The sequence below is a fragment of the Enoplosus armatus genome, chromosome 20, assembly GCF_043641665.1.
Source record: "Enoplosus armatus isolate fEnoArm2 chromosome 20, fEnoArm2.hap1, whole genome shotgun sequence".
Lineage (NCBI taxonomy): Eukaryota > Metazoa > Chordata > Actinopteri > Centrarchiformes > Enoplosidae > Enoplosus > Enoplosus armatus.
The window spans coordinates 11,548,710-11,563,656 of NC_092199.1; the positions used below are offsets into that span (position 1 = coordinate 11,548,710).

At 44.0% G+C, this 14,947-nt stretch overlaps 1 protein-coding gene across 1 annotated transcript in view; it reads left to right on the plus strand.

Moving 5' to 3' along the window:
* ankfn1b (ankyrin repeat and fibronectin type III domain containing 1b) overlaps positions 1-14,947 on the plus strand; it is a 103,470-nt gene that overhangs the window by 78,809 nt on the left and 9,714 nt on the right. Inside the window, exons 6-11 of the mRNA XM_070927662.1 lie at positions 6,540-6,759; positions 7,070-7,277; positions 10,564-10,761; positions 11,484-11,597; positions 11,801-11,898; positions 12,993-13,083. Coding sequence (XP_070783763.1) covers positions 6,540-6,759; positions 7,070-7,277; positions 10,564-10,761; positions 11,484-11,597; positions 11,801-11,898; positions 12,993-13,083 — 929 coding nt within the window. The remainder of the gene's footprint in view (positions 1-6,539; positions 6,760-7,069; positions 7,278-10,563; positions 10,762-11,483; positions 11,598-11,800; positions 11,899-12,992; positions 13,084-14,947) is intronic.

Here is a 14,947-nt window from a genome sequence, read left to right on the forward strand (position 1 = left end):
TAAACATACAGCGGACCGCCCACTCTCTCTCTGCCGTTCTCCCAAGGGAGAGAGAGAGAGAGAGAGAAAGTGAGAAGAAGAGGACAAGATAAAAGGAGAAACAGAAGGAGAAAGATAATGGGCAGTGTGAGCGTGCTCATGTGGGAGCATGCAGTATGGTATAGTCTATACCTGGTGTCCACAGTTTGTTCCGACACCCCAATTATGCACACAGCTCACACTTCAAAGTGAGTCACGTATGAGGTAAAACCATAAGTAAAAACAGAATGCCTACAGAGTTTTCCAGTTCAGTTACTTTTTGACTAAGTGTGACTAACAGCAGATGTGAACAAACCAGCCCAGGTACCAGTGGTTTTAGCACACAGACCAATGTTCTGGGATTTACACACACAGATGACTCACTCAGAGCCAACGGCAACAAATAAATGTCACTTCAGAACAACAGTGACATGCAGAGCTCCATCTCAGCACATGCAGCTTATCAGAAAGAGGAAGCTGAGGCTACAGTGAACAGTGGATTACCAAAAGTGGATGACTCCACAGTGGAAAAATATTGTCTAGATGGCGTAAATCTGGCGTAAACAAAAGAAGGCTTTATCTTGTCTGGTATCAGTTGTACTGTCTGCTGCCTGTGGTGCAACAGGCTGGGTAATGTTTTCTCAGCACTTAAGAGGCTCCTTGTTATCAAAAGAACATCATTTGAACACCACAGTCCATGTTAGCAATCTCGCTGATCAGGTACATTGCTTCCAGGCCAGTCTCCCACTTTTCAAATGCACATCTGGTAGGATAATCCATCTGCATCTCACTGTGTAGATGCCTTGGGGATAAAGTGAAATTGGATGTTTCTAGCAAATGTGTACCCCTGAAACATTAATACACTGATGCACACACCTGATACATCCCTCAATAAAATCTCATCCATAAAATATGACCCTAAAGAGCCTTAAGAGTCACCCTGATTGTCTTCCTGGCTATAAAATCATATGAAATCCCTACACAGGGCTGCAAATATGCATGCGTATGTTTTAATATGTGCACATGAGTGTGTATGTCTGCATTTGTTGTGTTGCCATGCCAACTTGGTGTGCATGAGAGGCTGCAGGTCACAGTGTTAGCGTGGCCTCATGTTGCCTATAAGCTGATAAGAGCCAAACAGTGGGGACGGATATATGAATTCTCTCCCTCTCTCCCTCTCTCTCTCTCCCTCTCTCTCCCTCTCCCTCTCCCTCCGTGCGTCCAGCAGCCCGCCTGCTTCCAGCCTGTCTGGTGCCAAGACTCAGATTTCAGAATTTCCTTCTACAAGCCACATTTAGAGCAGCCAGCGTACTCTGTGTGTGTGTGTGTGTGTGTGTGTGTGTGTGTGTGTGTGTGAGAGAGAGAGAGAGAGAGAGTGAGAGAGAGTTTGTGCAACTTTCTCCTCTCACTGTCTGCCTCCTTGACCCCCACCACCCTGTTTTCAGCGAGCACTGTCCTTCTGGTGCCGCTCTTTGCCTTTTCTGCGTCTCTCTCTCTCTCTCTCTCTCTCTCTCTCTCTCTCTCTCTCTCTCTCTCTCTCTCTCTCTCTCTCTCTCTCTCTCTCTCTCTCTCTCTCTCTCTCTCTCTCTATCCATCTACCTAGCTCCAGTTCTTTGTTTATTTTATGGGACTTGACCTCTGCAGACAACCAATGCAATACATGTCAACTAATATGAATGGTCATTTGTGCCTGTGTGTAATAAACACGATTAGACACACAATAACATGCAGCAGAGATTTATGTGGTCTCGTGGCAGTAAACTAGCCCCTGTGAGGAGTTTGGAAATAGGGGGGTCCTGTCAGCACACAGCTGACCTACGGGACCTTGTGACACACTGCGCTGTAGTGGCATAGGATGTAGTTTGGGGGGGTGAAGCGGAGCAGAGACAAGGGTAGAAGGAGAAAAGTGGTGGGAAGAGAGATAAGAACTGTAACATAATTCCTCACTATCAAAATATCAAAATATTGCCCACACACACATAAACACGTGCCTGTAGGTACCGCACTATGCAATAATGTGCCTGTGTGAGTGTTGTAAAGAAATTTTCCATTGTTTATAGTTTAGATTAATCTATATTATATATCTATATTTATAGAAGTTGGGCGCTCTGGCCAAGAACATTTATTTTCTGCTCACATTCAAGTTCCCATTTGTCTTAATAATTCCTACATTACCCAGAAGGGCTGAACAATTAATTGTTTTAAAATAGAGATTTTCCAAATGTGTTGCATCAACAAATGCCAATAATGCGTAACACCACATGACAGGCAGAGGGGGTAGAAACGAAAACAAATTGTGTGCGAGAGAGACGAAAAGAAAAGGAAAAATGGGGGAGGGACAACAAATATGAGAAGAAAAGGAGTCAGAATCAAAGAAACTCAGCTTTGATGGTGAAGAAGAGGAAGACATGTATCAGATTTGACTTGGGGATTCTAATCTTATTGACAGTTGAGTCAGACGTGTGTTTCCATGAAAGTTTGTGTGTATGTGTGGACATCTATTTCTCATGGTGTGGGGACATAAATGTGTTTACACAGTCACGTTATGGGGACTCTCCTTCCTTTTGGGTATAAAGCGCTCGTTTTTAGGGTGAAGGTTAGGGTAAGGTTAGGTCAACCCTAACGGTAAGGGCTGGCAAGTCGTGGTTAGGGTAAGTGTCCAGGAAATGTAAGTCAGTGTAATGTCCTCTAAAGTGATGGGAACAGAACTGTGTGGTACTGTGCGTGTGTGTGTGTGTGTGTGTGTGTGTGTGTGTGTGTGTGTGTGTGTGTGTGTGTGTGTGTGTGTGTGTGTGTGTGTGTGTGTGCGGTCACTCCTGTACTGTGGACAACATATTGGATTGATTGATTCATTCTTATGGCTCTGACCGTGTCATTTACATGTTGCAACATAAACTGGGAGTCGTCAGACTAAGCAACATTTTCCACTCCGATGTCAGTTTGCAGATTTGCTTTGAAGTGTTTCTGAGATCTCCCTCTGCACACCGCTGTTATGAGCTGTTATGGGCATACTTGTGGCTGCTTTAGCTTGCGCAAAAATCTCAGAAATTCTATGCCGCTGGAAACAATTTTTGTTTACATTTTCTTAAATGACAGGTTTCTCCCATCTTGACTTTCAGTCAAACAACAAGTGATTGTCTAGACTGTGTCTGCGTATTTTATATGTAGTCTTTGTTGATATGTGACTCACTGTCTGGAGGACTAAGCTGTTTGTGTAAACAGGCTGATATAACTAATAAAGCGAATGCTGTGTGTATGCGTGTTGGCAACTTGGGGGTGTTGATTCAGTCTCACTGTAGCAGGCTGGTTGTATTTGATGTGGGATTGATCGGGGGCCAAACACGGAGCCTGGCTTTTGGTCGAGACTTTGGTTTCCCAGAACAATTGCTTCCTGTTTCCAAAACCTGGAAAAGTGTAGGAAATTGTGTGACATAGACTTTGTGTATGTGCATGTGTATCAGTGTGTATGTGATGTCTTTGTGCTTTGATCTTGGGTCATTTATTCAGATTATTGTAGCAGTGGTAGTCTTGGTCCAAAAGCAATGCCTTCAAGAAGGTGTTGATGATATAGTAGACATGTCTGGTATGTGTCATTCCTATAACCAGCTTCAGTTTTCATTCAGTTTAAGTGTTTGACCCATTGCTGTGGCGAACGACATCGTTTTTATATGCCTTCCATAAAGTTTGTGAAAGTTTGTCATTTTAATCTTTAAGATTTTCTTTAAATCACTTTTTCATACAATGTCTTTTCATTCTATAACTACCTCCCTATGTAGTAGTAATTATTATTAGTGGTGGACTCCGCCATTCTTGATTGGATTAAGGTTGCCTACCTAAGCACAAGGGATTCACAAGAAACAAAGCTTAACGCTGTATCACAGCTGTATTACTGCTAACACAAACCAAACATTTCTTAGTGCTGCTAGTTCATGTTAAAAGCATTCAACTAGGGAAACATGGGGTGGCTTTTATTGTGAAGCAGTCACAGGAAACGCAATGTATTTGTCACTGAGGATAGCGCTAACCATAGTTGTTCATCAAATATGCGTCTACAGGGCATGATCATTGTCAACAATTATTGACAGCAGATCAGCATACCTCCAACTCCTCAGCAAAGTAACCAACTTTACTGTGTCTTGCTGTCATGTGGATATAACTACTTTTACCGTGTGTAGGTCGTCATAATGGTCATCAGTTACAGTATGGATAAATGGGTTGCCGAAAAGCTGTGTTGAAGTCCCTGCATTAATTTGTCATCAGCACGCATGGTCTTTTTGATACACTCGGTATGACACTTTGTTATGTTATGATTTTGTATTGCTTTTTTGGTGTTATGATTGTCTTTCATCTTTCTCTAGGGTAGGGGGCATGTCATTGTGAAATGACATCCCAATCTCACGTGTAGGTTGCAGCATCTCTTTGAAAGTGAAGACACACACACACACACCCCACACCACGTTGCACACTCCCTAATGTCGTCAGAGAATGATGGGGCACCATCCTGCCGACCAAAAAAAGTTGTCTGTTCCATCTCAGGCAAATAACAATAAGCCTGGGGCTGGATTCCAATGGGCTTTCTCTTTGAAATGGGATACCAGCACACGCATTACAAATATATCTCTTGTTTTATCTTCCGGGCCAGGCCCATGGAAAAATTATTCCAAATACCTGCCGCGCTTTATCTGGAACCCTGGAATAGGTTAGGCCCAGCCGGGAACACGAGGATGTCTAAAATAAGGCCTCTATTACGGGATGGAGTGGAGATGGATGGGACAGAGCGGGAAGGGACGGGGATCGGGGGTATTTTAGGTGTATCGGCCCTGTGAAAAAGGGCTTGTTGCGGGGGCTCGGAGCTGCTTTAAAGTCTACTATGTGGCCCGCTGTCAGCTGTTGTACGAACTTCATGTGGTGGGGGCGTGTGTCTATGTGTGCTCATGTGGGCTCACACGTCCATAGTGGAGCAGGAGTATAAATAACATTTTTCCTACAGATGTTCTCACCTTGACAAATCTGTTCTTGGCCTGTGTGATACTTCTTGGCATATGGCATGATGGTCCGACGTAGCTCAACCTTTATTTACTTTCCTCAACCTTTCCCTGTGCCTGTTCAAAGCATTGCTTTTTAAGAACAACATTTACACTTGCGGTATTTAACTGATGATGTTTTCCAGAGTGACTGATGATAAGCGAGCATTTCTCAAGGACTTGAACAGGACACATGGCTGGAGACAAATACGTTGACTCAAATGATGGTCTTTTGGTTACAGCAAAGTCTTTTAATTATTAGGTCAGCAAATGCCATGTAACTGCTCCCGTTCAAATATGAGAATCATCTTTATCTCTTTCTTTTGGAACAAAAATGCCTCAAAAATGTAAATGTAAATGTACTTACTCATTACCTAATGACTGACTTAGGGTTCATATCAACAATATTTTTACTTTTCAAGAAAAAAGGTATCAAAATAAAGTGAATATGGAGGCTTCTAGTGGGTTGTGATGCTAGAATAATTATCTATTTCAGAAAGATTCATTGTTGAATCGAGGCAGGAAGGGGGAGAGAGGAAAGGGGGAGGAAGAGAATGTGGGAGATGATGGGAGAGAAATGAGAGGCAATAAGGAGATAAGGGGAAAGGCCAAGAGCAAGGGGAAGGAACAGAGCAGAAAAACAGAGAGGGGGGTAAGATGATAAGAAGAGAAACAAGTTCATAAGATGTCAGGAGAGGAGGGTGGAGCAGAAGGAGAGAAAGCTGTTGAAAGTGCGTCCTTGAGGAATTCATTTATCTCTCTGCCGTCTCTTTGGTGGGACCCGTCATGGAGTCCATCACCATCGCCTGGAGAGTCCTGCTGACATTTCCTTCAGCAGTTGAGTGTGTGTGAACACCACGTACCAGACTCACCCTAGAAACACAGTGTCATATACATAGTTCCCATGGCAGAATGGAGAGGGGCAGCATAGTCGTCATACCAGTGATGCCAAGACACCAGTGGCAAGAGATGCCGATCTTTTGAAACTCATAAGAAAGAGATGACAAGACAGAGCAGCACTAGCTAACGGGCCACCAGGATGACTCATATGGCACCCGTGACTGAGAACTGATAATGCCAGCATGGTGCCCATCTGGCAGATCAGTGTAATTTATCACCATGCCATAGATCAGTGGTTCTCAGCCAAGTGTTTAGACCCCCCCCCCTCCCAGGGAGTTGAAGATCATTTTTTGGGATTGTGTTGTTACGGGGATTAAAACACAAGTTTCTGAACTATTTAAATGTATTATTCCTTTGATAACCATGTTTTGTATTTTCTTGTTTTTTCTGATAATCCTACAAAAGCTAAAAGGGCAAAATAAGTCTTAGATTGGCTGTTCACCTTTCTGCATATGCACCCTGTGCACTGCCATACATCAACACTAGGCATTACATGTGTTTCAATAATTGATATGCAGAGCTAATATATATTATACAACGTGAGTCATCTAAGACCCTGATGCCTTAGCGCTTTAAACCCATCCATCTCTCCTCTAGGGCTGACTCTGCCAAGATGACGCAGCCCATGAGGGGGGACCAGGCCCACCAGCCGGCCCCTGCCCGCAAGTCGGCCAGCCTGTCCTCGCCAAGCGCGGCTCGCCGCCTGTACCGCAACTTGTCTGGAAAGTTCCGTGTGGGCACCAACCCCCCTGCCCTGGAGGACAGCGTGGTGTCAGGACGGGGAGGAGACAAGGAGAGGCTGCGCAAAACCACCATAGTAAGTCAGAGAGAGAAAGAGAAGGAAAAAATAATAAGCCCAGGAACATTGTAGTCTAAAAATAGTCAGGGAAAACATATAGACTTGGATGGTATGAGAACCTCTTCTTAAACCCGCCCATCTAACTGTTATAGAGCAAGACAGAAAATATATTGTGAGAAACGTTCTGTATCTGCACATAGCTGTGTGCACGAAGAGCGAGTTGGACATGAGTGCAATGTTCAACATTCACTGATACAAGCTGAAAAGCCCCAGGCATCACAAAGTACTATTCTTTTTTAACTTAATGTAAACTTTCTTTTTATCACAGTTCCAGAGTAATGAAGCCTTGTTTGAGGCTGTGGAGCACCAGGAGTTGGACTTGGTACAGCTGCTTCTGTCCCAGTACAGTCTGGAGGAGCTGGACCTCAACACCCCGAACAGTGAGGGCCTCCTGCCTCTCGATATCGCTATCATGACCAACAACGTGCCCATGGCCAAGCTGCTATTGCGAGCTGGTGCCAAGGAGAGCCCCCACTGTGAGTAGAGAGGACCACAACGTACCTGTAGTACCTATGCAGTCTTAGGGAGACGAGGACATGTTGTGGTGATTTAAGGGACCATTTGAATGTTAAAGGACCAAATTAAAACTACAATGGAGCACATTGCACAACGCCTACTGTAGGTGTTGTGCAATGTGCTCATGACCTGAAGAATACTGTTTAGCACACTTGCTATGTAGTTGCAAGTGCTTTGGCAGAGAGTAGATACACACATTGTAATATTATGCTCACTATAGTTGGAGTTACAAGTTAATTTCTTCATTTTACTGCTTAACACCCACTTGCTGGAGTGTGTTCATTTAAAGGGAGGTCACGCAAAGTTGTTAAAAGCTACTATTAAGCCTATTGTTACGGTCCACACACAAAGATAATCATTACATAAAATTGAGTCTAGTAGCTCTATTCATCTTTTTTTCTTTAGAAATAATCCTTCTGGGGTCACCACAATGTCTCTGTGCTAATGAGAGCAATGTTTCTCTCATATATTCAGTCTCTCGCATTTAATCATACTTTTCCTTGTAAATGCTGACAGCTCTTCGCTTTTGTTAGTAGAACTGTTGGCTTGCCTACAGGTGAATCACACCATAGCAAATGTTACCTTGGCTTTGAGCAGGAAGCAAGTTGAGTTGCCTGATCCTTTAGCCAATCAAATCTTGTGTGATATGTGGAATAACCCAAAGTTATCACAACATGTATCTCTGGGCCAAAACCCCACATGTATCACTTACTGACAGATCTGTAATCATATTTTGCCAATGTAGATTTCAATCTTTAGCATAGCTCACAACTGATATCAGACAGGGTTTGTTTGCGCTTCAGTAGCCACTCTACGGGAATCAACAGCTGTCGTGGAAGCCAAAGCTGCTGTCACAACAATATCAGCTGCAACCAAAGCAACCGCGGGTGTTGCCCAAATCAACGACACACACATAACTCATAACACAATCTCTTATCATGCATACCAGTAACGCATCCATCCACACACGATTGACAAACTCACACATCTCGTTCTGTGTTCTTCTGGCAGTGAAAACATATTAAAGGCGATGAAGGGGTGGTAATAATGATGCAATATTAGTCATCTTCATAAGCACTTTTCACTGTCTGTGATCTGCTGAGCCTCTGCTCCCTTCCTCTGTTAATGATTAGAACTAGCCAGTAAGGCTCCTAGGCTGTTTGTGTTTGTACTTGTGCACACACACACACACACACACACACACACACTTCTCCAGAGCTGAGCCAGACGTCTTATAAAGGTATCATTAAATTGAAAACACTTGAATGGAAAGTGATGTTTACTGAAGTTTGCACTTTGATTGTGCTCTCTCTCCAGAACTCAAATAACTCATGAGCCAGTGTGAGTTGTGTGTGTGTGTGTGTGTGTGTGTGTGTGTGTGTGCGTGCGCAAAAGACTGAAAGGGAGACAGCACATAAGGAAACTAAAGGCTCGCCTTTTATAAGCATGTACTAATCAAACTCCATCTGAGGAGAATTGACATCAAAGACGTTGCAGGCTGTTCCTTGAGCTTTGAAAGGAATTGATTCTGATGCTTATTGATATTGCCATGCTTGATTTCATTTTGTGTGGTTACCAGAGAGACAGACAAAGGGCAGACAAAGACAATCAAACAAATTCTCAAAAGCGACTTCACATTCACATTATAAATCCCTGGTCTCAATAGGACAAAGCCACTTTAATGTGCTGTAGAGGATCCCAGCCTTGATGTGAAATAAGGACAAATCAAGACACACGTACACACTGGTGACAGCATCTGGACCTGTTTCGAGGCCTGGAAGGGTTGGAAATGTAAATCAAAATGGACCTTCAAAAGTTATTTCCATCCATCCAAGAGACCAAGTCCAAGAATCCACTTGTAACAATCCTAACCTAAGCCCTAGCCCTAACCTTAAAGCTCAACCTTGACTCCTCGCTTTACCTGTTTTAAAAGTGACAAACAGCCTTTAAGTCTTCACACAAGCAGCTGAAGAGAACAACAAAACTGACACCCAGAAGAGACACTCAGATTCAAAGAGAAGCTCACAGCCACTGAGGAGACACGGAGAGAGCCGCAGAATTAAACACCCAGATGGACATTTTGACACGGAGCTTTAAACTTACTGTCAACAGTGGAATCTAACGCTCAACAGTGGAATCTACAATGAACAAACACAGACCACACAGACTAAACACAGACACACACCAGTCCCAAACACTCCAAGAATGACCAGCCACCAAAGAAGAAGTACAGTACGCTACTGTCCTTTGTGACCTTAACAGCTTTACATTACCTGTTCTATACTTTTATTAGAAGTGATCTGTGCACGTTGTGCAATTGGATTTGAATCTTTGATCTTTGTGTTATGCCACCACTATCACTAACCGCACGGCCATGATTGGAATATTTTGGGTGTTACATCTCATCTACTATGTGTTTTTTGTTTAAGTAAACATCATTGATCACGTTGTTTTTGTAAAACCCTCCCCCCTTTCAGAAAAGCATTCCTCTGGTGGAGGCTGTGGGATATGATATAAATAGATCAGTTACACACAATCTTTCCACACGTTTTGCAGAAAAATAGTTTTACAATGGCAGTTTAAAATGATGCCTATGCATGTTCCCACCATTTTGTGTTCCCTTCAAACCGCATATGAGGAATACTCCTCCCTCTCTTGCCCCTCTCACTTTCATTGCCACATTTTCTGTGTCATTTTCAAGGTGATGTCATCCCTAAAGAGGGACTGCTTAGTTAAATGAAGTTTATTGAGGAATCTGCCGCAGCATTTTGGCAAACAAAGCCATTAAAAAGAGTGGCCTGCAAAAGCAATTTGCAACCAGGCAGACGGAGGGTTTCTTGCAGTATCAGCAGAGCCATGTGCATTGTCAAGGCCCTTGATAAAAGTAAAACCAACACAATATTTACTTCTCTAATTGAGCTGGTAAATAATTTTGTGATGAACACATGTTTTGTTCCTGAAAACATCCACAATGGTATAGTCCTACTAGAATTTTCATTATCGTTGGTTCACAGTGTTTTGCATTTACTCTTTGAATTTTGGTTGGAAAAACAGCCCACAAGTCCAGCATTGCTCAGCTTTGAGCTGTGTTTACCAACTGCCTTTTTTATGTGTGAATATAAAAGCATTTTTATGGATGTCAAAGTACTTTTGAAATAATGGAGTCACTTTAACATGGGCCTAAGTGTAATGAAGCTCTTCTTTTAATATAGTATGCATTGACTTTCTCTCCCATGCGTTTCCTAGTTGTGAGTCTGGAGGGCCGAGCAGTGCATTTGGCCACCTTGGTGCAGGAGGCAGAGCAGCGGGTGTCGGAGCTTCAGGCCCAGGTTGGAAGCGAGGGTCCTGGTGAGCGAGAGGGATCTGACCGGGAGAGGCAGCTAAAGGCCTGGGAGTGGAGGCTCCGGCTCTTCCGACGCATGCAGACGGGCTTCGAGCATGCTAGTAAGGCCACAGGGTGACTTTGGTGGCTGTGTGTTGTGTGTGCCGAACAGTTGAGGGAAGTTTGCCGCTCAGATGGCTCCAGCAGTCGTCTTTGGTTTTCATTGTTGCCATTGCCCTTTTTCTCTGCTGGCATTCTGTCTGGGCTGAGTTAATGGCTTCCACACTGGGAAGCCTAGCACACGACTCCCTGTGTGTCTGTGTGTGTGTGTGTGTGTGCAAACGTAACTCGCCTGTATTCCTGCTTTAATTTTTTATAGGCATTTCATGACACGCTTAGTGGCAGGGTAGACAGCCACCCCCGAAAGCAAACACACTCACACGAACACACTCCTCCCTTTCACCCAAACCAATCTGCAAGATGGTTCCCCTCTTTGTAATTCCACATACTCGTGTAGTTTGATGGGTAAGTTGTGTGAACACCATACACCACATGTCAAAATGATATTTATGAAGTTACATTCACAATCACAATCACAATCATCTTCTCAGTGTTGATGGAGTTGACATTAATTTGTGAAGACACTTTTTAAACTTTCCCACTTATGAAACTGAGCGATGCATTGTACATCAGACTAAACGATGTCATCATAGTAAGCTGACAATTGTATGTGCTCGCTCCATGATGGTTATAATATGCAGTGTAGCATCTTAGCCTGCTTGTGTTTACCTGTCTGTCTCTCTACTTATTTACTTGCCATCTTTCTGTCTGTCTGCCTTCCCAGACCCGCCAGACACTCCCAGTGTAGTTCACTTATCTGTCAACAGCAGCACCAGTCTGAGGGTGGACTTCCAGGAGCCTCTCTGTGTCAACTCTGCTGTGGTTACCAAGTACAAAGGTCAGCCATCATGCCCATCCCACTGCTCCATTTAGAACCACTCAGTATCACAATATGTAATGCTCTGGTGCTGAGCGGGATGCCAAAAGTGTTAATGTCACAAGAATTTTTGAATTGTTCAATGCCAATTTATATATTTTTTCTTAATGTGTATATTGAAGACTTGTTTTTGTGGTTGTGTATGTGTTTGTGTGTGTTTGCAGTGAGCTGGAGCAGTGCTCCTTCATTCAGTCCTTTGCTGGGTGAGATGGTGGTGGAGGACACCACTTTGCTACAGTGCAACATCACTGGACTCGCTTCCGTAAGTTCTGCCAGAATCTCCATCTCCAACATATTATTGACTCTTATATGTGATGCTGTCAAAAGGGAACCCCAGGAGCTGCCCTACAGACTATGAATTTGATACTTATTTCAGGGTTTCTTGCGCATCACACCATTTTCACATAAATCCAGTGAAGCAGTCCTGTTTCCTCTGTTGCCATCTCCGTCTCTAACAACTACCAGATAAAAAGGATACAATCGTGTATCATCTGGTAGTTTATGGGTGACAAAGCAACACAAAGAACAACTAAGCTCTAGCTTCTCCAGCTGTTGGTGCTGACCGATAAAACATTTAGAAGCTATTCTCCCACATGAAGGGCCCTGATATTATTTACACGCGAGCTTGAGGCGTTTGCTTAGGTGACATTTGAAGGCATTTCCCAAGTGACTCTTCTTTATTACAAACATCAAACTCCACACACAAGTTGGAGTTGCCATCAATCCCAAATGATGGGAGTGAAAGACTTAAAAACAAAGAAAAAACACAGTTTATTTGTTATTTGTTGAAAGTCTTGGCAGCTGACCATTCATAAGCAACAGTTGCAAAACAGCCTCCAAAATGATTAAAAGAGCAGCTTGGTAGCCTGCCACCTGATTTATGTTTGGCATTTTTAAGCGGGCACATAGACAAATGGACGCTCCACTGGTTGTTTGTTATTGTGTGGGAGAAACCCCTTCCCCCTTTTAAGACCCCTGCTGCCAGCCAAAGCTCACTCCTGTCACATGACAGGGGTCAAGGCGAGGTCAGGAAGTGTCGGCGGCTGGTTTGATTGATCTGGCTGAGAAAGGAGAGACAGAGGCCTGCTGTCTGCACACTGGGCACGGCGACAGACAGTGCATCTAGATAGACATGCACCCTCCACACACACACACACACACACACACACACACACACACACACATACTGAAATGAAGACAGACAGGGACCTAGCAAGAGACAAATAGATGCACACAACCACACACATACATATGTATATGGTTTTACGCCTACGCAAATTCACAGACACTGTTCATTAGCTGGTAGCTGTGTGTGTGATGAATTTGCCTTAACTGTCATGTGTCCTGTCCTCACAGGGGACCTACTATTATGTCCAAGTGGCAGCCTACAACATGAAGGGCTGGGGGCCGACACTAGTTTCCACCCCTACCTGCGCTGCACCTTCCAGTAAGTCTCCATTGTGTGCGCGCAGATGTGTATGTTCATGTGTGTGCCTAAATTTTACATTAAGCAAAATATGAAACATCCAGTTCAGAACCCTGAAGGGTTTTGGCTGGCCTCACTAAAGTAACACCACTGCAAAATAGTTTTCACACAGGACTGAGCTGCGAGGTGTGTGTGTGTGTGTGTGTGTGTGTCCTGCATGAAAGATACAATCTCTCATAGCTTTCCCACACATAAAGGGACTTGGACGTTGCATCATTTCACATCCTCTCAATTTGGTTATTCCAACGTCATTCCGACGTTGCTTTGACATCATTAGGGGGGTGACAGCTGGATTCTCCTCGGCCAGCAGGCTGGGTGGGTTTTGGGACCCCCTCTGCGGACGTCAGTGTGTGTAACCATAGCCTCAGGATGGTGTTTGGGGCTGGCTGGCAGAAGAAGCTGCCTGGGTTCAGCCAAGAAGTTAACCGTGAAGTCATGTGCAACAACAGCTGAGGTGTTGACTCACCACAGCAGCTCTGACCCTCTTTCTTCCTTTCTCTCTTTATCTATCTATCTATTTATCTATCTGTCTATCTATCTATCTATCTATCTATCTATCTATCTATCTATCTATATTGGAGTTTTTTCTAATAAGTTACATAGAACAGATTGAGGACTTTAAAATGTTTTTTTTGTATATAGTTTTTATGTTAGGCCAAATAATATAGGATTACATTTGTTGCTTTGTAATTAAATTAAGTCATTATTTCAGTGTATTGATTTATGAGATGAATTTCACGATTGCTGTTTGTGTGCAGCATGTAAAGTCTGTACAGTCGGTACACACCTAGTGTAAGAGAGTGAACATAGGTACTGTGATTGTGTGTGTTGGCACACTTAGGGCACATCTGGGGAACACATGAACATATTTGTCCTCATCAGCACACCGTGTTTTTCAGCAAGTGTGTGTGTGCGGGTGTGTGTGCGTCTTCATTTTAGTAGACTGGGCTTTCCCTCTCTTTTTTTCGACTGTCCACCTCCCTACCTCCCTCTCTCCGAGCTAATTTCGATGTTGCGTGTTTGTGTTTTCCATTTGGGCCTACCACTGGAAATATTTGCATGTCTGTGCTGTAGCACGCGGCGCGGCCCCAACAGTGGGGGCCTTATACCGGGCCGTGGACGCCCATTAAAGGGCCCGCTTGTCCTGTCGGGACAGGCACCTTTCCGGGAATAGAGCTCACCGTGTTTCAGCCCCACGCACCCCTCCGGGGGGCTCCAGGAGAGGGAGTTGGGGTGGGGGTGATGGGGGGGAGTGGGTGGTGGTTGATGGTGGTAGGGGGGCGGGTTATCGCTGACACATCCTCCAGTGAGTAAGCAAGGATGCTGGCTTACTACCACAGTAGGCAGAAGGTGCTGAAGGATTGTTTTCTGCAGAGCTGGTTATCTATGAGGAGGGAAGGGAAAGTGTGTGCTTGTACTGTAATACAGTGTACAATAAGTAGGTTTTCAATGTTTTTATGATGGAGTGTTTGTAAGTGTTGGTGATTGGAGAGACAAGAGGAATATAAAACGAAAAAAGCACAAAGAGGAGTAGAAACAGTCAGAGATTGATCACAATAAATGTACTTTAAAGGTTTTTTGAAGGCGTAGTGGGATGTGTGTTGTGTTACTTTCCTCACTTGTGCACATGTGTGTACATACTGACTGTTCTGAGCCCAAATATGTGCAGGGCAGCCAGTAGCAGTGGTGCTCAGTAGGTTTGTCTGTCAGCCAACCACAGCTTTCTCACACTGGGGTGGGTGCTGTTTCCTATAGTGCACACACTAGACCTGTTTGAGAAGCAGGCCCTCTCACACACCTCACACTCCTACTATTGGAAGCCTCA